General features: G+C 35.1%; 2 protein-coding genes and 1 long non-coding RNA gene across 7 annotated transcripts in view; 1 reads left to right on the plus strand and 2 right to left on the minus strand.

Annotated features, from left to right (window-relative positions):
- Window positions 1-23,860, minus strand: part of LOC124187155 (serine/arginine repetitive matrix protein 3) — a 29,019-nt gene extending 5,159 nt beyond the window's left edge. The window contains exon 1 of the mRNA XM_046579464.1: window positions 23,282-23,860. Within this exon, the coding sequence (XP_046435420.1) occupies window positions 23,282-23,364 (83 nt within the window). The 5' untranslated portion in view covers window positions 23,365-23,860. The remainder of the gene's footprint in view (window positions 1-23,281) is intronic.
- LOC124187153 (thyrotroph embryonic factor) overlaps window positions 1-27,257 on the plus strand; it is a 219,627-nt gene that overhangs the window by 52,191 nt on the left and 140,179 nt on the right. For 2 of the 4 annotated variants that reach the window (XM_046579462.1, XM_046579463.1), the window contains exon 1: window positions 10,178-10,208. The exons of the other annotated variants lie outside the window; for them this stretch is intronic. In XM_046579462.1, the coding sequence (XP_046435418.1) occupies window positions 10,193-10,208 (16 nt within the window). In that variant the 5' untranslated portion in view covers window positions 10,178-10,192. Of the gene's footprint in view, window positions 1-10,177; window positions 10,209-27,257 lie in introns of those variants that run through there. 4 annotated transcript variants of the gene reach the window in all.
- Window positions 520-13,244, minus strand: LOC124187156. 2 transcript variants are annotated; one of them, XR_006871781.1, is made up of 3 exons: window positions 13,114-13,244; window positions 1,684-1,779; window positions 520-1,576 (listed from the first exon to the last, which is right to left on the minus strand). It is a non-coding gene; the product is annotated as an uncharacterized LOC124187156 (long non-coding RNA). The 2 variants fall into 2 exon arrangements; XR_006871780.1 differs by lacking the exon at window positions 13,114-13,244 and adding an exon at window positions 5,975-6,044.

The raw sequence follows: 27,257 nt of genomic DNA on the forward strand, positions 1-27,257 counted from the left end.
TAAAAACTTAAAATTTTCCCCATTTTTTTTCACATGGAAGAAAAGGTAATAAGACAACAAAGATACCGAAAGAAGTTATTTTAGGCATATATTTAAGTATAATACAAAAAATTACTATCAACAAATATTAAAAAATGGTGACATGTTGAATTCTGCAACACGCAGTGTAACTAGTGCAAATTTAAGCCTGCAAAAATAAAAGGATACCCGAAAACTCTGCAAAAAAATCCTTTTTTTTCAAATATAAGACTTCAGTCTCGTTAAAAATTTGGATCAGTTATTCAGTATCGAGATATTAAACTTGTGTTACGCATTTTCTAAAAATCAGACGAAGATCTTCACCAAAATCGGCATTGGTAATTTGATCGGGACTTGCTGTTCGAAAACAAAAATCTTTTTTTACCAAAACTTGTACGAAATTTTTAGAATCTAGTTTGAAACGAAGTCGGTACTTTTATCTTGCTTTGCATTGCCAGATTTCAAATTAATTCAATCAATCCTCATTTTCATTGAATTAAAATTTGGTTTGTTTGATGGAAACAAATTTGAATTGAATCAACCGATCGTCTCCTTAATTTCGTGTCTCGTATTTGCAAATCTAATGGAATCGATTCATCAAAGATTTTTCTAAGAAACGCAAAAATTGCAATAACATAGAAAATGGAATAAACCTTTTCCTCGAGAGAACTTCGAAGTTACTTCGAGTGGTGAAAATTAGTTTCTGGTTCAATGCAGTAGAGCTAGAAAATCGTCAAAAATTAAAACAGTGTATACTGCTCTACGCAGTGTTGACATTTTATTATTACTTGTAACACTTTTCATCTAATTAACTTGGAAAGTTTCCGTCATTAAGGCGAGTTAAAAACGGTTAATAAGACCCAACTGCTTGTATTCACAATCAGTAATGAGCAATGTGTGCACAGTTGTGCGTGACAGAAGTTCTCGTGGAATTATTCTTCTTGTTTTCAAGTCGAGGAAACATGTAGCCAAATTATCATTTCAGTCACCGCATTTACGAATCTCGAATAATCGCTGTGAGTTTTATTTTATCTGCACCGATTGCGATAATCGGTTGAAAAATGCTCCGGACTCGTTACTTGAATTGCGAAAATTTTAGATAAGTCGATTATGCGAATTTGTTCGCATCTCGATAATGTTAGAAAAAAAATAATCGACAAATATTTTTTTCCATCGTACAAACAATGCTTAAAGTTTTTTCCTCACTTAATATTGTCGCAGCGTGACGGAAAGATGAAAAAGAAATCATATTATAGGCAAGTCTGCTCATTTCACAGGATTTGCAATTAGCGAGTAACAACAATTCTTTGTTACGCAAATTGACCTCGCAACCGAAAGTTAACATTTTCGACACGCGACGCAAAGGGTATATTTTTTCCTTCGTCACGATTGTCGCTGAAATGAAAACGCTTGTTTTAAATCCTGAAGTCGAATACTGAAAAGCGAAGTAGAGGATTCCAATCACTTTGATCATCAATCTTCTCTTTTTTCTCTAATCCTTACGCCGATTGTAAAGCTTCGATTTGAAGCAGGTTCTACTGATCGGTAATTACGGTGTCTGAAAAAAAGATAGGAAGGAAAATATGAATAAATAAAAAAAGAACATCAATCAACTCTTGACACGAATTTATTGTTCAAGGTTCTGCTTTTTTTCTCCAGCCATACCTCAGACGCTTGATTCTTTTGATTTGCGTCGTAACTCTCGGGCATTTTTCTTTTCTTGAAATTCTGCGCTCACGGAATTTTACACCTCATATGTTCCTGAAAGACAAAGTGTTCTTAGGCACTGAAATAGTTATTAATATGAATGTTTAGAAAGTTTGTCACGCGTGCTTTTTTTTTTTTTTTTTTTCTTTATATACACACACGAGAATATACGCTCAACACAAATTGAGTGTTTTGTACCGCATGACGTCACGTGCAAAAAGTGCGTAAAAAATTCCACGTGATTAATAATTCGCAATCGCGTCTCAGAATAATTATTTCTGTCGTCCATGGTGTAATATGTTTTGGCAATTCATTCGTAAGAGGATGAAACAAAAAAAAAAAAAAAAATCCTCCAATTGAGAATATAATTTGGCATAAATCAAAAGCAAATTAGACTTCAAACGTCAAGTGGAACGCGGCTTTTGTGCCAACTTACACTTCCGGCAGAACTTTAACGGCCTGTGAAGGTAACAACGCTTATTACGAACCTGAAGTTAGTAACGTTAGCTTAACGAAACGTTGGGGGTAAAAAATTCAATATTTTGCAATTTTACAGTGACTTTGAAGTGGCCAAGTTTTTGAAATATGAATTTGATTTGCCGCGTTATAATTCACTGCAATTCAGACATTCCTGAGATTGGGAAATAGCGATTTATCCGAAATGTGAATTATTACGATCAAGATTGAGTTGGTTTTAACATCGAATATATGATCATTTTTTTTTCGACTAATAGAAATACAATTGGGGAATATTTTCTGACTATGTGGAAGAAAAATCGATCTTTATTGTTTCTTTTCCGATACAATGCTAATGAATTATCAGTTTCAGATATATAATTAAAAAATTTCCGTTTAAAAAAAATTCACAAGTATTATAAATTCCTGCATTTTTATATCTAAATGACATCCTCTTACATATCCTGTTAACCTAATGAACTCGATTCAATCACATTCCTTAATTCGTAATACATACGAATTTAGTTTGTTAAACATAAATAACATTATTTTATTCACGGTGCTTTGATCAAGACTTTTCATAATTTTTAACAGATCGAATTTGCCTTCTAAATACAATAATTTCGAACCGTGTATTTCTGTATCGAGTACGAAACATGTGGGAAAATATTTGCCACGAAAAAAGAAATACATGTAGGTGAAAAATGAAATCAGAGAGTGATCTCGAGTTTCGCTTATGGAGAATGAGAGAGAACCGAGTGTTTGGAGCAGGAAAAAAGATGACGGGAGAAAATAAATAAATCCACGTATAAGATGTCGGCTCTTTTTACACACGTGTCGCAACGTCGTTATCTCTGACGATAAATCATGAGCGGGTACGACGCTAAACTTATTCGCATTTTCAAGCAGAATAAGGCTTGTAAAGTCGATGACGGGACGATGCCGGCTACACGGGTCGCGAGAACACCTGATATAAATTATGGGGCATTCCACGACAAATCGACCAGGGTCTTGGATTTGGTCAGCGAATTTTCGTATTCTTCTTTCGATTGTAAAAACTGCTGCGATATTTTTTTCAAAATTTTTGTGAATAAATTTTGTTCGCTTATGATTTTCAAGTGATTTTTGACGTCCTTGGAGGTAGTTTTAATATGTGGAAAAATTCTCAAACATTTTGTGTCAGACATCGAAATTTTTATGCTCAGAGTTTTTCAGATTTTTAAAGCAAAAAATTGAATTCTGTTTCTCTTGGTGCATCGTTATTTCGTATTTTTTGCTTTTTTTGACGGCACCGGAAGCTCAGAATTAAAATGTGAAATAAATAAAGAGCCTGTCCGCTTTCAAAATCGTCGCAAAAAGTTACGAGTAGTCAAAATAAAATTCATAAAATCGGACTGAAAATGATGAGAGGGAGATAAATCTGCTTTTCAATATTTTACAGAAATTACTATAAACAGGAGAGAAAAAAAAAACTTAGTGCGTTGATTTTTATTTTTTGTTTTTCAGTATGATGCAATTATTTCAAATGCCATGTGTAATATTCAGATGATTTTTAATGATAAAAACTGTTCGTTCAACTCAACTAGAGGTGTGAATTTTGTAATAACGTGATTGATAAGCTGGCACGGTGCGAGAATTAAATAACAATTAAACATAGCTGTTGTAAACGAAACCGCGCTAATTCTTAAAGCAAATTATGACGACAACGATGATGATGGTGCTCCGGGTTGTGGAAAGATTGCGTCTGCGATAAAGATTGCGATAACAGTTTCTTATCGTCTCTGTCACTCGCGGGTTTGTTGAACAATTACTTTGAATCACTTGCTAGACGGTGCGATACTCTTTACATCCGATATCTTATCGAGTCGACCGTGTTTTTAGCAGCACAGACTAATTCTGTATAATTCGAGGTTTTGTAAATTTCTCACAGAGCTGTAATTACGGCAGGATGAGCGAAAGAGAGAAAAGGAAATTTCACATTTGTTCACCGGAATTCTGCGGCACTTGAGGAATTTCGGAAGCTAAAAAATATTATGCGTTATAGACTTTGGAATCGTTTTTCAAACGTTCGTTGTACATTCGATATATTGATAAGTATAAGAGAGTGGAGTTTGTAACGTTAATCTAACGATTTATTTTTTGGTAAAATCATTATTTCGCAAATTTTAAAAAAGCAAACTGTATTCAGAATTTTGGAAATTAAACTCCTCCTTCGAAGTCGTTCTGAATTTTCAAAACGATGATTTTAACTAGAGAAACTTTATCTTTCATCCAATCACAGTTAATCATAGTTCACTTCGAGTTTAAATGTACTGTCTGATTACACATCGCATGAATTTAACTTTTTATCTAGTTCTTCAATAGACGGAAAAACAAATAATTTGTGAAATTTATGTAGATTGCATAGAATGAGCTGATATTTTATTTCGAAACATATTCAAACATGCATTGTAAAAACTATGTGTCGCTGGTGATTTGTTTGAAATTCAGTTAGGTCCAAAATTATCTATGCTACTCTTGCTAAAACTAAAACTGCTTGATAATCTATAAATCCGTCTCCAGATTACTACTCACTGAATCACTTAAATCGGAATGCATCGTTGTCAATTATTTTCCTGTATCAATTAGGGAACATTTTTCTGAGAAAAAACAACTCATCAGAATTCAATGCAATCGTTCATTTCAAGCCTGTGTTTCCGAATCGTTCGATTTTGATGCTCTTGCGAGTCGACTGTACACTAGACTAGTTCATAGAAATCGATTATACTTTATTTTCAATCTCACATGTTTAATAGTTGTAGGAAAACGAAATAAGACGCTCGTTATAATATGAGCCCTTAAAATTAATATTTAGTGATTCCTGAACTAAATTTTCCATTTTACATTTAATTAATAACGTGAGATAATAGTTTTAGTTATTTCTGAATTTTGTAGCTCAGTGTAATTCAATGTTTTACAAAAAAAGGTCTGTTATAATTTATTGATAACTAAACTCTTCCAAGAGTTATTCAAGGTTAAAGTTGAAATCGTATAAAAATTCATTTCTTTTGAGATTAACAGCGAATATATTAGATGTGTCAGAAAATATCGTGGGTTTTGTTTTTGTGAAGCATTTCAACCGCTACAAAATCATGTCATTCGCTTAATTTTCAACTTTAGAAAATTTATTTTTCACTAAAAAATAAAAAGGTGCTTTTCAACTGAAATTATTTAACTGTCACGCCTATTAGCGAAAAGATTACTTTTCAACACTTATTTAGAGTAAAAAAAAATTATTGATCGGTACATTTGTTTCACCACATTGATCAGTTTAAGTATACATATTTTCGTTGTTAATCTCGAAAAGAAGTGAATCTTCGTGCGACTTCAACTTCAACCTTGAGTAACATTTGAAAGAGTTTAATCGTCGAAAAATTACGACAGACATATTTTGTAGAGCATTGAATTCCCTACGAAAGTATGCATCGATCATTAGCGTACAATTGCCTCGTTACTGAGCTACGGAATTCAAAAATAATTAAAGCTATTATCTCACGTTAATTAAATGGGAAAATGGAAAATTTCGTTCAGGAACCATTAAATATCAATATTAAGGGCTCAAATTATAATATGCGCCTTATTTCCTGTTCCGACACTAATGAACGTGTGACATTGAAATAAAAAAACAGTCGACTTTTTTCAACCAGTCTACCGTACACCTCATACATCTTCAAATACGATAGTAACCGCGTCATAAGATGATGGCAGAGTGGCGTCACTGTTCCTGCTATCTCGTATTGGTATTTATAAATACCTTGTTTCTGCTGCTCCATGATCGGCCTGCGAATCGCAAGAGTTACCTGCCCACGTATAAAGCCTCGTATCAAAAACGTTACTTCACGAATTACGCAGCGAGATGTGTAACGTCTTGAATACCATCGCTGATCCCGAACGTTCGTCACGTGCTTCTTCTCGATAAAAAAAACATGTTTGGCAGACGATTAATGAATAATTACGGTACAACGAAGTAATCATTTCTATTCATACCTCCGACTCTTTGTTCCGTTCAAAATAAAGGTAACGACGACGGTGAGATATTTCTTTTTTTATCCTTTTTTTGAAATTTTATTTTTCATACTTACTGAAGAATTCTGGTGAAATGGATGTTGTTTCAACAACGGTTTGCGTATTGTCCAAATTAGAAGAAAAAAAAATTTGTATCAGCAATTAACTATTTATTCTAAATATAGTCATCGATATTACGCTTTCTTGTTATAGAAATATCAAATTAGAATTTAAATAGAAATGTTTTTTTAGCTTGCTAAATATATTTTTTTTTTTCACTCAAACGAGGCCTTAGCATCAATTTAATTTTGACCCAAAATAAAGAGACGGCACAAATCCTACGAAATCGCAATAATGAATTCGTAGAATTCATACCATTTCTTTATTTCTGTACGTCAAATAAAAATTTGTTAAAGCGTTTTTGTTCAGAATTGTGTCTAGAATAAGGTGGTTGAACTCTTTTTTGGGTTTAAGATACGTGGATTTCGATATCTGGAGATATATACGATGACGTCGAAATCGACTATATAGGGCATCCCCTGAAACCTTCAGGTCACACATTACTGTGTTGAGTCAACTCTTATAACAGGATAGGATTCTATGGTTTCTGGGGTCACTGGTTACGAATCTGAAATCAGATTTCAAAAATTCAAGATGGCGGATTGAATATGGCGGACACAAATTTTAAATTTCATCAAATACGATCAAGAAACTCTATTCATGGGTTCTCGGGATCGCTGATTGGATTTGCCATACTGAATTTCTAAAATCTGATTCCAGATTCGTAATCAGCGACCGCTAAAACCCCCGGACAGAATTTTTTCTCCGGATTCGATGGATTTTAAAATTTTCGTCGGCCATATTGGATCCGCCATCTTGATTACAATCAGCGATTCCAAAAACTTTTATCGGAAATGAGTTAACCCTTCAATTTTCACGATTTCTTTCAATCAGTATCTGTATCTAGCAATAATAATTTACGTTATATCGCAACAATAACTCTCGAGTATTGAAAACCTGTTAGTATACTGTCATAAATAGCAAAAAACCGTAAAAACATATGCTGAAAAGTTTTTTAAATCTACAAATAATGGATTCAGAATAGGTGGTAAGAATTCTCACCACTGTGACTCAAAGGGTTAAATTGAATCTTCGCGATCATTACTCCGTTGAGGTTAAGGTACTCTCCGAGTTCGCCGGTCTCTCCGGTAACTTGATGATATTAACGCCCGGTCGGATTCATCTCGCAAGGCATCGCATAAACACGTCCCAACATGTTGGCAGATTTTTCGTATCTGAAATGATTTTTATAATGCTCCGTAATAACACGCGCGTACACCGTACATCTCCTTCGCGGTGACCATAACAACCATTAGCGCGGGATCATCTATGATAGATCATAGAGCTCTCTCGTCGTGCGGTTCACCTTATGCTAATGCTCCAATATTTCTTGGAAATGCACACGCGCCGTTCTCATGTACGATTTTTGCTCCAAGGGTTGCGGTCAATGGGTGTTTAAGAATGCAACGGGTCAGGATATCAGATTGTCAGGAACTCGAGAATATAATTCTAAGAAATTTAGGACGGCTCGTCGAAGTAGTCGAAGTAAAGAAAAGTCGAAACGTGGAAACGTGGAAAGGTCAAAATCGGGAAAGCTGTAGTTTAAAATCGTCCGAATAAATGTAAACTTCGCAAAAACGTGGGGAGAAAAAAACAACAACGTTGTTAACGTTCGTAAACGGTCTTCGTAATTTTTCTGCTCTTGCGAAGAACGTCGGATTGAGAAAAATTGTAGAACTGTGTTGAAAACATGTTCTTGTCGGTTTCAAAATCAATTTTTTACTATTTTCATTAAATCGATGTATGTGTGTCGGATTATAAAAATGAAGAGAAATAGAGAAATTCTGGTAAAACTTTGAAAAGCCGAAAAAGAGAGTATCGTCGGAATAAGTATAGAAATGTATAAAAATTTACGAATCCAGGGGAAAATTTAGAAAACGAAAATATAAAACTGTCAGAATAAATTCAGAGATATAGCAAAATAGTGAAATTGTAACCGTTCCGTGCTTCATTAGGAATTTATTCTTTGACTTTCAACATTTTGAGATACTAGGAGTTGAATTTGCACATCTTATGATTTTGGACCTTAATAATTCTCAACAGGTTAGAAAATATTTCGTAATATTCAATATCAATTTAAACTATACGTCATTTTCGTTTTTCAACCTCACACGTCGCTCTTGCTCTTTTAGATTCCAAATGTTTTTGTACGTGTAAAAAAAAAAAAAATATTTCTCAAGTTCAGATGAATGCAAAAACGTTTACAGAGACCTAAATTATTATACCTGCATTCTGTGGTTTGCGCATCTAGAATTGTGTCTTTGTTAACACACCTGAAAAAATGTTGTATTCTTGTAAAAAAAAATTTCAAAAGTCGAGGAAGTTGATTTAGTTGACTTAATAAATCTTTTCGTTGTTATTTAATTTTATTCTATAATGAAATATTTCCAAAATTGCCAACAAATTTTTTTCTGTACAAGAACATCGTTGAATATTAAAATTCATGAAATACAAACAAGATCCCTGAACGTTAATTCGTGCCCAAACAAATCTAGCGCAGTAATAGTTGGTTATATATATATATATATATATATATATATATTGTATTGTACGTATAGGTATACAGTTCTGAAATAGAATAGATATTCTGTTCGAGTGTTGGTTCGTATTAAAGGTATACGTTTAATGGATTCTCGAGTACCAAATTTATTTGACTTTAAATTCTCTTACGTTAACCTCGGTCGCCGATTTCCTCTGGCCTTTGATGCGTTCTCCGATTGTGAAACAAGTTTTTCTTTTTTTGAAAATTACAATTTTAGATGCAGGCAAATATATCCTGCATGTATTTAAACGCGCTATCGCGGTCCCGCACTCAAGATTCAGCCTCCGCCGTTTCTGCTTCGACGACAAGAAATATTTCGTGCTACTTATCCACGCGGCCATGAAAGCTAAAATTTTAGAATACTTCGGGAATCATCGGGAATTTCGTTATGACGTTTTATGAGCAGTGATGGGATAAATCGTGATTAGTCGATCACAAATTATATAAATATATAATAACAAATGTAGTTTGTAACGAAGACGACGACAAGCTACAAATTATATTTGTGTTTTTTAATTGCGTTGAAATAAAATACGAATTGTATATGTAGAAATGTTGGAAGTTTGTTGAAAATTTATATCGAATGTAGTGCAAATTGATTACGTTACAAAATCTTAATTCAAATAATGAAGCGAAGGAATTCGAAGTTTGCAACCGATCTGAATAAATTTATCCATTGCTTGCAAGAATTTTAATGAAATCAAAATTAATATCGACAAATAAGAATGCAATTTGTATTATATTTGATTTCACTTTAATTACAAAATACAAGTGTACTTTGTTTGTCATTTTGGTCCAATTACAAAACAGAAATATAATTTGTAATTTATTTCACCGCAGTTCATCAGGAATCGTGATTAGGTGATCGCATCGAATTAATTACTATAATTATAAATGCAATTCGTATTTCATCTCACATTAATGAAAAAATACAAATGTACCTACTTTGTATTTTATTTCACTTTTGTTGCAAAACACAAGTGTAATTTGTAAATTATTTCACCATACTTAATTACAAATTTTAATTAGCTGAATATCAAAAGATGACCTTTACCGTTTATGAGATGAACGGGTAAAAAAAAAAAAGTGTCAAAATTATGGTTAGAAAATGAAACTCAAGTCGATCGTCCGATTTATATTATACACCCCCCCCCCCCCCCCCCTTTCCCAGCTACCCGTAAAAAATAAATTGGAGATAATCAAAGTCACTGACTAATTCTGTACAATTCTATTTTGCTTGTTTCAGGTAAGTCTGGGAATACAAACAACCTTCTTTTCGCCATTATTTCTTAAGATTGCAAGACGATGTTGTCACCAGAAAGTGAGTAAAACATGTAGGCACTCAATACCCGGTCGGAATTGATTTGCGTGTGTATTCAGACATTAGACCAAAGTAAACATGTGAATTTCGAGGAGGCAATTGTACGTTGGTACGTAATCGAAATTTCCCAACAGGGCAGCGAGTCTCCTTGTGAATAATGGAACCGAGTTGCTCAAGGAAACTAATGAAATAGCATAATAAGGACGGTGAAATAGGTAGTGATTAACGCCTGGTCATCTGAGAGATCTTAATCAATGTCATCCCAACGCTGCTTCTGACAAAGTCCAAACCCGTTCAAAGTGTGTCCACGGTGTACAGTTTCAACTTCCTTTAGACGGTAATCAAGTTCTCGGCTTAATAATACTAGCCTCTTCACTTGTGTTCGGACGCGTATGCAATAAGTATCGGCACTTTGGACCAACCTTAAAAACGGCCTGTTGTCACTGGCACGCTTATCTATGAACCTTATACTCATAGAATCGCCTTGAATCTCGGCATGCGAAGTGCTCAACTATCATCTTGTACTCTCAGATCTAAACGCTTAAAATGTAAAAGAGTGGAAATATTATCCGGTCACGTTGGTGAACATTTTTTTTTTAACTTCTCATTTTCAGGGTACTTGGTGAAAAATTAATTAGTATCTGTTCTTATTTTTATCGGACTGACGTTTTCTTTGTATGCGTTAGTTTATGCTTACAAACCTGCAAATTTAGTTTTATGCTAAAGTTGTAATCCCCGTATTTCATAAGTATTTATGGTCTGGTCCAGATCGTTCAGAGTCTGGACGCTGAAATTTGTGTAGAATGGAAAGATGATCTTTTTCCATTTTTTATTTACACGTACGATGTTTAATTTCAGATTGCCATGTCATTGTTTGAATTTTTTTTTTTTTTTGATAGACGTAACAAAATGTTACAGCCCGGATATTCTGGTCGACCTGAAAGACAAATATCGATTTCCGTGCGGGTCAGTTGAAAAGATGATTTTTTTTTTTTTTTGCTTTAGATTTTGAAGATCATAAATTGAAGTTATGGGAAATAAGGAAGGGAAAGAATGAATTCGAATTCAGAGAATATCGAGTAATTTGGAAGTTTTATTGCAGAAGAACAAAAGATCAGAGAAACCAGTTTATCTACAAAATTATATGACGGAAGAGATAATTTGCATAAAACAATTACTGCAGGCGGCAATGATGCAGAAAATTTTTACATCAAAAGCAACATTTTATTCAATTCTTTGATGGTAGAATTCTTACACCATAGAAATATATGTGTGCATAAGAAGTAGAAAGATTCAAATCCAGGCATCTCAAGTGTGGAAAAAAAATTTGGATTATAAAATTCCTTTAGTAGAAATGGTTATGATTCTATTATTGACGGTTCTAAGCAATATTCAGACATGACCTTTTCGAATTCGATAACACCGTGATGCTTTAGAAACAATCAATTGGATTTCCTTCTAAGTAACAATTTTTCTAAAGTTTCATGAACCGAATTGTGATTAGCGTTCTGAATCTAGGTCTGATCTAGAGTAGATTTCACGGCTTGATGGTAATATTGTTACATGTATGTTAAGGGAGACTTGGATGAAATTAAAAAATTTTCTCAAAGAATATTTCAGAAATTTTATCAATTTTTTTCAAAGAGGACCTTCAAATCAGAATTTGAGCCAAATTCGAGCATAATCAGTTAAGCGCTCCGAATGTTACGTATATTTTACCAAGATTTCTTCGAAACGTTGCTTGTCTGTCGATTTTATGTCAGCACACTTTTCACCATGGACTACAAATGGTTACAAAGATTTTTTAATTAACGTTTTTCAAGTAATTCAGTTTATTATCTGAACTGACAGAATATTCTTTTCCTTGTCATATTTGATAAGAATTTAACGGAAATCTTCCTTTAAAATATTTTTTCCAACGTAGTAATGGAAAAGTCTCTTTTTGATGGCTATTTTCATTCCGTACAGTTTATTCCGCTAAGTTCCAAGTTGCGGTATAAAGTCTTTATTAGGGCTTTTCTACAGCGGAGATTTTATCTGGGGAATTTTATACCAGAGATCTTATTGGGGAGATTTCGCCACTGGGAGATTCTGACCGGCCACCTTTGACACGGATAACCATAAAGTCACTAGATCGTAATGCGATTATACGTGATGTGACTAGAACTCCTACGACACGGTCCTTTTTTCGAGATCGAAGCCTTCATGTAATTTTGTACCAACTGTGTAAAGAAATTCCTATATTGTTAGGGAATTATTTCTTTGGGTAGTACAGGGTCGCTCAGGAGGTACGTAAAGTACCCGCTCATCTTTTCCCCGCGCAGATTCAATGTCGCAACAATTAATCACCACCGATCTAGGGTATTTTGGCGCCGTTGGTGCTGAATTTATTTAAATCCAGTCCAGCGCGAGAGAGAAACATTTTTAGACAAAGAAACTGTATTCCTAGGCGCAACATGTAGGTATTGGAAAATGTCCTCATGACGTCAGAGCCTGGTTATCGGTGCCATTTTATTACTAGATAATCGGGGTATTTAATTTCAACCCTTAGCGGCCACACGGGGTAACTAGTTACTCAAGGCTCAGAAACAGTGAAATTAGGGGTCTAAAATGTTTGAAGTTGATACAAGTAACGACATCTGCCGGTAATAGAGAAGTGTGATAAAAATCATTAGAAGTGTTGAAGAACTCTTCAGCAAACGTGAAGCAATCGGTTAGAAGTCTTAAAACACCCATATGTCTTATACAACTAGGTTTTTCAGCGTGAGGTAATGAGTTACCCATGTGGCCGCTATGTGGTCTGGCTGAGGTGCGGCCGCTAAGGGTTAATGGAAGTAAATCGTAATTTTTGGGGTTTCGAATTACTCATGGCACCCAAATTGATGAAACGTTATCAATAATATACCCGTTCTATCATTCACACCCGAAAAAACAAGGCACAATGGTTCCATTAGTTCGATTTTTTTCCACCAGACGACGCATCGCACAGAGACAATGCCAATATTCACACGACGCACTGGACTACCAAGCACGGAGTCGACTAGGTAATAAGCGACTCATGGCTTAAGGAGTGAGGTGTGGCTACAGCGCAACTCTTCGAATAGACCAATAGAAAAGTTCCACCAGTTGACGTCACAACAGGCGGTCAATTCAAAACTGTTGAAAGATTCAAAGGTAGATCAGAATGTTAAACATGAAACGTTGACTGAATTCTTCAGTTCACGCATATCGGAAATGTGAATACTTTTACCTCTGCAGATCCTATCACGATTCTTACAGCCCTTAACCGAACAGTTGAACATTTGATTGAATTCGTGAAACGATGCGCGTCAACGCGATGCGTGACCCACCACGTTTGTTTATACGTTTAACGAAGTAATGGTTGAGGTTATGTTGTAATTTGTACGTGCGCATGCGCCGTAGGTTACGATGACATGCCGTGAGATCAACTGGTTTAACGCGCGACCTTGTCCGGAAATTGGTCCTCTATCGAGCACACCTTACTCCTTACACCATGAAGCGACCCTTGTCCATGTCGGCATCTCCGGTAGCCCACGCGATCCACGGCAGTGAGTTTCGTTTGGGTCAGCCTAGGTTAACTCGACTTGGATTAGGCCGGGATGAACTAGACTCGGTAGCGTGGCGAGCGTCGGTTACTAGGCCGCGCTTTTAGCGCTAGGAAAATTACCCACTGTTCGACCTGAGCACCGGCTGTCTTGTTCCTCTCCTTCCTAACACTACAGTTATTATACTCTACACGCTGCGCTGTAAGATTAAATTTAAACGCGTGCCGCCACGCCGCGCGTCCACTCTCAACCTGTCTTCGGGTTCTGGTCTGTTTACTACCGACAAAACGTGGACGGAATTCAGCCGGACATTTATATCGTGGCATGCAGAAGCCTTACTCAAAATCCATAAATTACCACGAAGTGACGAACAGGAGGATTCCACCCAAAAGCGCGTCGATCAGTTTCAGACATTGGCATTTGCTTCCGAAAGACTCCACACTGAGAAAAATTTCATTTGTTACAGTAACTAGGAAAATTCAGTGAAACATGTATCTTTAAAAAAAAACTGTTTGAATATGGTTGGTATTACGAAAAACGAAGTACGCCTAACCATTTTGCGCTATTGTCGATCCTTTTTTGGTGATTCCAACGCAAAATCAGTTTGTGAGGCTTACTCTACTTTTTTAATTAAATAAGGCTTTAAAATCGATTTATTGTTGCACAAGCATTAAATTTTCGCAACAGTTACAAGAAAATATAATAACAGTGAGCGTAATGAGAAAGAATAGTACCAGATACTAGACTTTCTGGTAAAAGCTACAAAACTAATTTTCATTTTATACCAAGAACTATATTTTTCAATTGTGGTATGAAAATACTAATAATGAAAATAGTGAAGGACTGAGCGGAAACCGGAACTAAAAATTTCTCTCAGTGTATGCGACCGGTTAACACTACGCGATTTTGTCTTTTGTCGAGTCGGGGTTCGAAAATCGGTTCACAATTTTTTTACACTCACACTACACAGCACACTTATCACTGACACCAATAAATTTTTCTACTATTATAATTTTGAAGTACTTCACGTAACGATCACTTGATTTACCACTGCGACTTCCTTTTTTCTGATTAGACTTGACCTCATTAATTTTTTACCACGTGATACGAACTCCTTACTCTTCTTCTAACTATTCTTTCCACCGTGAATATTTGGATTCGGACCATTGAATTCAGAATTGGCATTCTTCCATTTTCTTACCTCGGCTCATTTTGACACAAAACATGTTTCTTTCAAACGAAATTGAGGATTTACACACTTCTTCGCTTTGCTCTCTTGGAAAATTTCTGCTACTTTGCTGTGGGAATATGCGGACAATTTCAACCGAAATTTTCATATGCCAAAAGCTATTATAAAAACCAGATGAGATCTAATTTTCCTACTCGTGTTCCGCGTGCGGTGAATTTAGCATCTGAACTCATTCAGGACTGTTTTATGTTGGCTCTGATTAAGCATGAATGGGGTCCATAGTCTGAATAAAAAGTTGGGAAAACGAAGAAAAACTGTTTGAAAATACTTCGGCGATATAATTTGCGCCGATAATAGTGAACAGAAATGAAATAACATTTCTTATATGTGATAGAAATGATTCGCAGAAAACTTGACTGACTCAAGCCACTACATCAACTATTTCAAAAACCTTAAAAATTCCAAAATATCAGTGTTTTTCATCTGATTTTAATGTTTTCGAAGTCATATTGCTCGGTGATCAGCGGAACCTCCAAATTGTCCGCAAAACACTCAAGAGACCTTATATTGTTGTATAATTACGAAGCACGAATATAATTATTGACGAACATCTACTGTGTTAAATATATTTTCATCCACTCTGGAGATAATCAGGTGAACATTTTTTTTAGTCATCACTCAAGATCTCTATGCTCAATAAAATAAACCGAAAAACAACAAATTCAAGAGCATTGAGTGGTTCCGATTGTAACAAATAAAGCAAAAGGCAAAGTTTGAATTTCACATTAATGAATTTCAATCTCATACATGAATAGAAATGAATGGAGCTTCGAGTGAGATTCAAACTAGTAAGTGATCATTCATTAATTCTTGTGAAGCCGTGATCTTTACCAGCTCCTCCTTTCGGCAAATTGAACTCATCTTTTGGTCCGGTCCTTTGAATGGTGCGATTCAACATCGGGCCCAAACCGTAGGTGAATAATAACACCGCCCCACAAAACAAAAAAAAAAAAAAACAAAAAAAAATTGGTCTATACATTTACAACAGACCCACCTACCTTTATGTATTTTGACGCGCTGAATCCGAATCTGAGGTCCGAACTACAGCGAACAAAACAAAAAAAAAAATTTTAAAATCAGTCCAGCCGTTTTTGAGTTTTAGCGAGACTAACGCACACGAATTTATTTATATATATATATATATATATAGATATGGTGACTATCAGAGGTAGCTGTTTGTGTATATTATGAAGGCCACAGTTTTTATCCGACATCAATAGGATTTCAAATTTACTTCAACGACATGTCTTTCTTCTATATCAACATAAATTTGGACTAACATCACTGTTTAGAGTACTTTGCTATTGTCAAACAAGTTGACAAAAAAAAAAATGATAAGAAAACATATCATTCTGTTTAAACACCTTTAGAAAATGCAATTAGTCAATTTTTTGGGGGGATGTTAGGTTTGTATAGAAGAAAGACATGTCCTTGAAGTGAAATTGAAACTATATTGATTTATATGATACTTGCCGGGGAAATACTTAAAAAAAATTACGATATTTATTTGAATATATGTATAAAATGTTCTCAAAGTTTCAATTAATTAAGTGAGAGGAATTTTTGGTGTCGTAGGTCAAATCGAGTCAAATAAGGCAATTAAAAAAAAAGCTCCCATCGAGGAAGAACGTTGCAATAACAAAAAAAATTTTTAAAAAACGAAATCCATGTCGTGTGTCATCATCAAAATCAATCAGTCATATGGAAGCCGTCATTATCTGAAAGATGACAGGTTAAGTACCCAATCGTAGAGATCCAATGAAATCCGAAGCCTATTTATCCGGCTCTTTAGGGGCCATTATTTAATGGAATGTACTAATATTTCAAATGAAAAAATGAAAAAAAGAAAGACACACGAGTGAAATTGTGTCTTGCCACAAAGAAAGAAGAGATTTCAACATTAATAAATTATGTACACTCCATTCTTGCAAAAAAAAAAGAAAAAAAAATTCATGAAAATCGCTGAACAAAAAACGTATTTTTCCCCTTAATATCGGATTGATTTTTGATGTCGATTTTGAAGTGAATCGATTCCCAAGAAATCGACTCAAGATTCATACAAGTATCCATTGTTTTGGAAAAATCGGGCATCTCTGGCGGAACTCGCGAATCGAGAAAGCTTCTACACGCACCTCCAAGGCGCAAACCGTGCTGCCTAGTGGATTCGTAGAATTATAATTAGATTCCAGAACCCCACGAGGTGGCTGTAGCATTCTGGTACCTCATCGCCACATCATGTTCACTTTCCGAGACACACCGGCATCGGGAACATTAACATGCGCTCCGTGTCCCGTCGCCGGTCTAGCCGATATTACACACTCGCGTGTTATATTTCCTGCGAAGCGACACGACTGCGCCAAAACCTCGAAAACATTAATTATCGTAGGAGTGAACGATCTGCATTCGTGTCATAAATGTCCTGGAATCGTACAACCGAAGGTGAATACTAAAAGAAATTAGAGGGTGTATAGCGCCAATGACATGTAAAATTCCTTGACATTTTCAAGGATTCGCTTCGACCTGACTTTACCAACAAATTCACTTTTTTCATGCAAACCAGTTAAAGATTATACACATCAATCCGATGTCGTCGTTGTAAGTTAAGATATTTCAATTTTTCTTTTAGTTCAATGTGTTTAAACTCAATCACCAAATATATGAATGAATACTCCAATTTTAAGAAACTAACGGAAGATCAGGATTGGCCACTCATTCCCAATGTGAAGGTAAAAACATTGATTTAAGAGTATTGACCGTTTTAGTACTTGTTTATATTTTTCAGACATTTTACGTAGTGCTCGACGTCAATTCATCAATTTTTAAGGTTCCTCCGGAAACCATATTTTTCGTCACTTATACCCTTTTCACACTGACAGTAAACCCCTCAATTATCTCACGTGAGCGAATTTTCTACGTTTCAAAGAATCCTACGCTAGCGAGGAAGAAAATACAAAAATTCCAGGACACATGCCCGAATTCCCCCTCAATTCCCGGTTTTCCAGATTTCCCTAGACAAAAATATTAAGTTGAATAGTTTGTGACTGAAAGGGTTAAAGTGAGGTTGACAAACCACCAAGAATGCTATCGGTAGCGTAGAAATTATCAAAACTGTCATATGTTGAGTAAGTCAATACACAAGTCAAAGTTGAGGTCCTTCACAACCACACGCATCCACTATATTTCTTTATTAAGTGATCGTAAGTGCTGGAAGATTGGTGGGAAATCCCAAATATGCAGAAAATTAGATTCCTGTCCTGGTTATACACTGATTTTTGAGAAGCCTTGGCCTGAGATGCTTTGGCGGGAAGTTACACGGAGGCTAGTGCAAGTTGTCCAGGGATCAAACTCGTCGTGCTTGTTTTGTGGTGAAACTTATAGGTGATCGCAGAGAGAATTTCAGTTCTTTGATTTTATCTCAGTTGCCTGCTTCATGAGCAGCTGAAATGCATTCGAAGCATTATTGGGAATTCTGATAGGAATCGCCGTATAAAATTTCATCCGAGTTGACTGGCAGCTGCTGAGTCGACTATGCAAATGGGATTACCGATTTTAGATGGTGTTCCACCAGGTTGCCTACTACCTGGAAAAACCTGGAAGTTCTTGAATTCTCAGAGATTTTGTTCTCCTGGAACATCTTGGAGTTCTCAGGGAATTGTTTTACGAACACAAATTTCTTTTCAATAATTAAAATAACCATCAACTTACAGGCTTGCAGTTAGGTACTGTCTTTTTTAAAGATCGAAGTATGAAACATTTTGTACAACCCATAGATCCGAAAAAGAAACAATTTTGCTAGATACCGACCAAAATTGTTTAAGTGCACCGCGAATGAAAAATCGTCTCTCCGATAATCTGTGAAAATTGAAAAAATTGCTTGGAAAAAGCTGAAATGGGATCCTGACTTTAGTAGACACCCTAGTTCTTCAATTTTTTTCCTGTACAAGATGTCGATACTAATGAGAGATGATCGCCTTCGTAATTCCGTGAGAAAAAACTGTACCCACAGTATAAATACCTGCGCTAGAGTTTTTTTTTTGGTGCTTCAACCCGGACCGATGAAGCGGCACCGGTAAATGTGACGAAATATGGAAGTGAAAAGATAAACAGAGTGGTTGAAAGGTTGTGAATTGAATTTAATACTAGTAACTAACAGCGGTATATGGAAAACCAGGCCGCTGACATTCTTTTGCATAATATTACGTCGACTAGTTGTAAACGCACGAATGCATTATGTATATCGGATGACTCATTCGGTTTAAACACCTCGTTCGGTTTGATGCAATTGCTCGTTACTCGAGGTGAAAATTGCTCCTTCGTACCTCGGCTATGACGCTTTACTTACCGTATACGGCTACAAGTAGAGGGATCTTTTTTGGTCTGCTTTTCTTCGCTCCTCCTGTTCTTCGGAAACACTAGAGACGATTTCTCGCTGATACGAGAAACGGTATTTACATGACTTGGCTACATGCATAATGACGGAGATAATTTCCACCGTTGTAACGAGTAGACGAGCTTCTTTGAACCTGCATGCCCAGATAAAATCCTACTGGTGGTAAAATTTTACGGTCCTCAACTATATTCTCGTTTCGTTTTCTTTTACCGAATTTGGAAAATGCAATTTAAGGTAGAAAATCGGGATGAGTTTTGTAGCCGTAACCAGGAAATCTTGTATGCTTTATAATTCTTTTTACTCACGGTAACTCGTAGGATATGTAGTTGTAACTATCACGGGTACCTGATTTGATGTCGATGGAGCAATTAATTTGTGCAAGACCTTATTCAATGCAATTTCTTTAGTCACAATGATGAATTAAATTTTACTCAGTGTAGCCAACGCCGTATAATATAAATTACCTGTATATAATTATACATAAAAACCTAGGCGATAAAGATTGTTGAGACACCCGGTAGATCTTAAAGTAGTAAACGGAGAAGATTCTCTCCAGATTCCACTACAGCGGTATCGCCGACTAGTCTGTTCCAAGGTAAAATAAGAGAGTAAAAGTCTATCGTGTGTAACGTATACGTAACATAGTTAAGTGAAATCTGCTGTCTCATTGATAATGTAAAAGTAAGTGTAGATCTTGTACAAATAATTATATGAATATTGTTGCACCATAAACGGTTATGCCGAAACGAAACGAAGAGGTTCTAAAAAATCGAGCAAATCCTGAGAAAAAACGGCTGCTTCGAAAAATTTTATTCCCATTAGTTCCTGAGGCAAGATAAATCAATGATGGGTTATTTATCGGCCCTTCTTTACCGATATTGTTAAAACTGGGTATGAAATAATACCATTGGCCAGTAGAGGCGGTAATTTTAAATTGCGAATAACGGTAATCAACCGAGATTCGAAAAAAAAAACAGATTAAAAAGAACACCAAGAAATTCAAAGAGAAGAATCAGATGGATAATTGCTCTCGTCTGTCAGTCATTTCTTCAATTATCGTCTAAAAAAATTAATTTACAAGTATAACGTGTATGCTTAATTGCCTGTAAAGGTATCATCGAGATCGATCCATCGGTTCGAGGATGGAAAGAAAAAAAAAAAAAAATTGTAAAAAAATAACGTGTACGATAAATATCGCGTGGGAAATGAAGGAGTGAATATAAACACAGTTGCGTGCTGTGTTCGCGTTGGCATTGCAAACAAGTGAGAAGAGGAACAGGTTTCACCTTCGGCCCACAGATCGCAGCACAAGAAGGAACAAACCTTACCGGCACCTGGCATCAGTCGCTAGAAATTTATCTCGGACAGACGATGTTCGTCCGGTAACAAAATTTGTGCCAAAAATGAAGGCAACGCCTATCTCGTGGCAAGGTGAAAAGAAAAAAAAAAAAAAAAAGAACCCAACATATTTTGCAAAATTTCTTACTACAAATTTGCCGATTTCAATTTTAATCCGTACCAAATTAATGACTAGAGAATTAATAAAAAAAAAAGTTCACTTGGTTTGATTTTAGTTTATCTATTTCAATCGTGATGGTTGTTTATCCTTTTTTCATCATCATCATCGTCATCATCGTCATTATTATTATCATCGTGTTTGTTGCTATTATTATTGTTGTTTCTGTTTTCATTGATGGACCGTTATGTCCAATATCGATAGTAAAAAATAGCCCGTCATTTGTCTGGTTTCTGTCTACAGCAGCTTATTTTACTGCCTGTAATTTGATGCTCGACTAAAAGTGAGCGATAAAAAAATCTATCATAAACTGGCGATCAACCTCATTCAAATATTGATTCATTACCTAACTTCTACTTTCTCAAGAATTACGGTAAAGTCAGTTTATTCGAATTATGAGGACTTAGATAAAGGTATATAGTTGTACGTATAAGTAGATGCGGTATGTTGGAAAGAATAACAAAAGAAGAAAAAGAAAATCTGTTAAATCGTCGATTGCTATTGGTAATTGTAATAAATAACGAATAAATGAGTAAATAGTAACGAAATCAAGTTTTTCAATCTCGATTCTGCAAGTTTATTGATGATAAGTGGAGTTATTAAGTACAATACACACGTATTTTATTCAATAAACAATACGAATTGCCAATTTGGCGTGAAACGAGTATATTTCGATTTTGATCTTCTGATTTTCATAATCGTCGTGTATTTCGTACGTTGAATATGTGTATAAATTTTTGAATGTGAAAATAATATATGTTAGTCATTCGCGCGCTGAGAAGAATAATCGCAGGGTCAGTTGGGTGAAATCTCTCGTCTATAATCATTTTCGCAAATCTCACAGTTCGTGCGAATCCGTCCGTATTCACGATACTTCGGCAACTTGGTCGTAGAAAGTCCGGTTTGACGTGTATAAAGATAGAACAGTTGGATAAAAAAAAAAAAAAAAAAAAAGAAAGAAAAAAACCGCACAGTGTGCGAAAAAAAAGAACGAAGTAGAATTTATTATTCGCATAGAGAATCTTCGCATGAAAATTACCTCGGCCGGCGAGTGAAGTGATAAATAATCGGTTGATTCATGAGGTTTAATTACAACGTACAAGGTCATCTATGCCCATCCCGATTCTCTCGATCTCGGTGTCGGATCTTGATCTTTGCAAATCCTGTACCAGCTTTGCCGATAACGCGTTCCATTATAAACCTCGAGCTTATGGGGTGTCCCGTTTATCACGAGCCACGGAAAATACTTTGAATAATATTGTTTTGAACCGTGAGCAGCGTCGTTTTTCAAAAATTTTCGTGCAATGAGTTATTTCAATTTTAGAATCATTGAACAGAGGTTTTGAAAGTTCATCAATGTAGTTTCATTTTACCCGAACGCTGCATCCTCAAATCGGAATAATATGAAATTTGAGCAGAGAATTAAGCTCAATAGTTAGAGATTTTGTTTTTTAAATACGTACATTGTATCGTTAATTTTTGTAGTTCACTTTATCGGTGAAAAAAATTTTTAACAATCATTTGACTGATGTTTGTTTATTTTATTTTTTCACATCTCGTCTAATGAAAACAATTTGTTTGGTCAAATGTTTTAAAAAGTTACAAATAATAATAGTTCGATTAGTTATCGAAGAACCCGTGTTTGGATTTAATCACTTTTATAGGTTCAATAGTTCTTGCTTATTGGGTTCAGTATTATGTTTTAATAAATAGAAGTAAATATCGTTTGTAAATATTACTGGAATAATTAAGACTCTAGGAAACCCTCAAATTATTAACTCAATTCGAATGATATTTTTTGATCTGGGTACATTTTTCAGTTCTATTTGAGTAAATTGTATAAATGAATTATTAGTAATAATGGAAAAAAAGTTGTTGAATGAACCAACGCCTTGATCGCAGAAAATATACTTGATTTAAGTGCGTCTTACTGTTCGGGCCAAAAAAGAGAAAAAAAAAGAAAAGGAACAAATGACTAATTGCCGAATCAAGCAAATTAGGAAGAACATGAATCAATAAATCCACTAATTATAAATTGAAATTTAAGTAATCTCTGTACGGTAACGACTCAATAAAATCGAGTTGTGAAAAATTGCTCGCCACCAACATTTCAGACCAAAAGTATTAATGTATAAAATCTTGCCATTCGACGAGTTTGACATATGATTGATTCGAAACTTGACACCCTCTAAGCAGAAATAATTAAGCGTTGGAATCGCGCGGCAATCGAAAAGGATCAGGACGATGATCAAGGCTCAGGGATGATCCTGCAGAAAAGTTTGCAGGATGATCCGATGATGATGATATAACGACGAAGATGAGTTTGCTGGAGTTTTTAACCAGCTTACTTACCTTCCTCGCGTTATCTTTCTTGCGGGTCTTTGCGGCTTTTTTCCACCTAGGTTCCGCTGCCGGTGCTCAGAGACAGGAGTCATTAAGGTGGAGGCTACACGTTGTAAGTGCAGAGACTCTCGGGAGGCGGAACAATGTCGTAGAAATAATTAGCTTTAGTATTTTCTGATTGAAATGACGGGGGTGGGGTGCAAGTTCCGAATTTGAAAAGATCCGGAAGCGCCTAATTCCGAATTATTTCGTGGCGAAACTCACAAGAAAGGAAATCAAACTTTGGAGAAACGAGAAAGTTTCGATCGGTCGGAAACCCGACGACTCAAAGTTTCGAAGTTCAAGATTCCGAAAATTCAATTTGCGATAGTGCAAAGTTCCAATAGAGCAAAATTCCAAAATATAAAGTTTCGGTAGAGTAAAATTCTGAAAATTTAAATATATACTCACACAGTGTGGTTTACTCAACGAGTCGGTGTGAAAAATCATAATAAACCGAAACTCAGAATGACCAGGATTTCGAACGTAGAAATATCGGAAATCCAAAACAAAGAAAGATCAAAGTGGCGAAATACCACCAAGCCTGATATTCACGGAACTGAAAATTTTCGAACATTTGGTGTTTCGGATTTTTAAATTTTCTCATTTTTGCCCTTTCGGAACTTTACACTTTCCAAACTTTGAGCGTCGGGTTTCGGGCCGTTTGAAACTTTGACGTTTCGTCGAAGTTCGATTTATTGACTTTAAATTTTGCCACCAAAAAATTTGTAAGATTGGAATGGATGTTTTTTTAAACTCTGAAGATCTTTTATTACTAGTTTGAACTACACTTGGTAATTTTTCTTAAGTCAATTGAACCATAATTGATTGAGTCTTTAATCAACCAAGTCCCAAAAAAGATCTTCAATCGCGTTGAAAATTTGATGCGTGCTCTCCGGTGGTCCCAATTTTGGACTGAAACGAACAAAATTGAAATTTTCTCATTATGTGGGTTATTTCTAGGAACATCAACCCAAATTCACCCACTAAAGTCGAAAATTTAATGTTTCACCCGTGTTTTAAAAAGAATGTGTTATTTTTCACAATTTTTGCACGGCCATTTACAATCAGAAGAGGTACCTAAAACAATGTAATTACCTCAAATGTGGTTTCAATTCAGGAATAATTTTGATATGTAGTTTAAAAATGCTCGTTGAATTTTTTTTCATCATTTTGTTTTTTATTTATTTTAATTTTTTTTGCAAAAAAGTCACATAGTTGAACGGTTGAACGATAGATTTTCATGTGAATGCCAACTTTTGTTTTCTAACGCTTTACTAATTGTACGATAGTCACAGAATTATCTGAATTTTTTATGAAAAAAAACTATGACGCACGAAGTTTTTTTGAAATAATCAATTTTCGACGTTATTTAAATCAATACCCGGCAACTTACTGAATACAAATAATCTGAACGCATATTAAAATATTCGCTTCTCAAAACTTCAATGATGTTCGGGGTGTGTCTGATCTTCATTATTCTGAAGCTCATTTATTGATCTAATCATTTGATTGAATCTCGACAGCTTGAAATATATATTCAACCAAATCAATAATCACAACTTCAGAACGATGACATTATCGTATATTTTTTTTATGTGCCAAAATTAACCAATACTTACATCTGTAATATTTGATACAATTTGCACACCCGATACGCTTGTAATTTCTTACAGATGCCTAATCAAACTTTATAGTATCCCGCTGCAATGTTTTGCACGAAGTTTAAATTTATTCATGCAGAAAAATGTTTTACCCATCGCTTACATATCCGCGTTCCTGCGAATCTAAATATCGACATGTCCTCGAGTTTCGAGCTATAATCAAAGTTAAGGGGATTGATACAAGTCAATTTTGACAACGTTGTAAATACAGATTCAGTCACGATAGATTCATTTTCCTTAAGAAGAAGGGAAAAAGAACAACTCAATATTTCAGTCTGCATCGAAATCAATCAGCAATGCATAAACGAGAATTCAGGTCTCCTGAAACTCACGCTGGTTTATTGTTCGGACGAAATTCAACAGCGATTACAATTTATTCCGCGAAAATAGCATATCATTGAAAAAAAAATATTAAAGCATGAAAATGACACTTTTTCCGATCGAACGGGAAATTTATTTCTGTGTAAAAAGGGATCAGCTAAAATTTGAAATCAATTTCGCTTAGAGCTTAAGAACATGGAGCTTGATTAATAAATTATGGAATTTCGAATCCTGTCAACCGTCTTGTCACAGAGCTCATTCTGCCTTTAAAATCTTGAACCAAATCCAAATTAACTTCGCGAATAATTTGGTTAAAAGCGTATCGCTTTGACGTTGCGATGTAAATTAATTAGGTAACCGTCTGGCAATGAAGAGAGAATTAGTTTTTGTAACGGTGAGTTCAAATTTTCATACAAACATATCAATTGATGAACAACGCGAAGCGTGGAATAGGGGTCGATTCATACCTATATTCGAGATAATAATTGCTTGTTTGGTAACTCCTGTCGCTTATTATTGGCCACGGTTTCGATCAATACCTCATCTGACGTCGATTCCCTCTGACAATGATTCGAGTTACATATTCAGCAACGGGTAAGTACGCAATAACGACTATAGACGTGTGACAATTGATTTTGGCATCCGGTACAAAATTCGTCAGCTATTGGAAAACTAACAATTACTAAATCTCGTTTTTTTCACTTCTAGGACGCTCATTACGAGTCTTGTGTTTTGAGGTTATGATATTTCGAGCGGAAACACCGCTCTACGATTTTGGGAAAATTTGATTTTTTTGGCACAAATAATATTTCAGGATCATAACAGTTTGGACGCATTTTTTTCGAGACCACCTATTCAAACTTGGAGGACAGATTACTTGAACACCATTGCATGGATCGATTGGAAATTTTGACAGTAGCTTTACAATTTCATTATTTACGGAAGTACGTAGCCGTTTTTTTATATAATGTAAAATTTTTTTTTTGCACACAATTTACTGCTCATTTTTTGGCCAATAATCGACTCATTTTTTCAAAAGTTTTATACTTTACGAAAAATCCGTCCTCCCATGAAGGAGTTTTATTTAAAAAAAAAGGCGATTTAAAAGTTAGTCTCTGCCACCACCATTTGAATCAAACTGATGACGATAACTTTTTTTTTCATACTTCAATATGTGTTCAATAAACCCTCTGAAAATAAATCCTATTCCTTGTTCCATGGTCCCAAGATAAATCGTCAAATTTGGGTCGTTTTTTCGACCGTTAGTTTCGACCATTATAAATGAGCATTTAATTATACTGCAATTTTATGTACATACAGGATCTTTATTGCGGGTATAAAAGTTGATTTCTTTTGATAAAAAGATTTTCATAATTTGCAGAGAAATACATGTGTGCAGGAAGTGAGAGTTTGAAGATACGATCGAAACTTTCCCTTTGATTTTTTCGGCCGATAATTGATTGCACAAATGATAAGGCAGATTCCTATTTTTGGCGCTAATATTCAACAGTATAATATGTATTTCTAGATTTCGTCGTTTCACACATCCAATGTTTTTGAAAACCTTTGTGTAATCATTTCACAGGAATTGGGAGTGCGTACAAATTTACCTAAAATATTATATACAGACTTTGTGTAAGTTCAAGTAAATAAAAGTATGTGTCCAGACTTTGATCAAATGTGTAGAAATGAAGCTGTTTTGAATTTGTTTCGCAGAACATAAGAATTTCGCGAAGCTGTTCCCGAAGTTTTACAATTATTCACACCCTTAAAATCGTACAGTTTCACATCAAAATTCAAAAATCTCTCATTTTTTGCAGAGCAATAAAAGAATCGCAAACGTTTAATTGAAATACGTACAGCGACCACTTCCCTGATTACGTAAATTCATGCATTCATCCACGGAAGAAACGTGAACAATTGTTTTATTAGAACAATTGTATAATTATTACTATGTTAAC

Source organism: Neodiprion fabricii, chromosome 7 (assembly GCF_021155785.1).
Source record: "Neodiprion fabricii isolate iyNeoFabr1 chromosome 7, iyNeoFabr1.1, whole genome shotgun sequence".
In the NCBI taxonomy this organism is placed as follows: domain Eukaryota; kingdom Metazoa; phylum Arthropoda; class Insecta; order Hymenoptera; family Diprionidae; genus Neodiprion; species Neodiprion fabricii.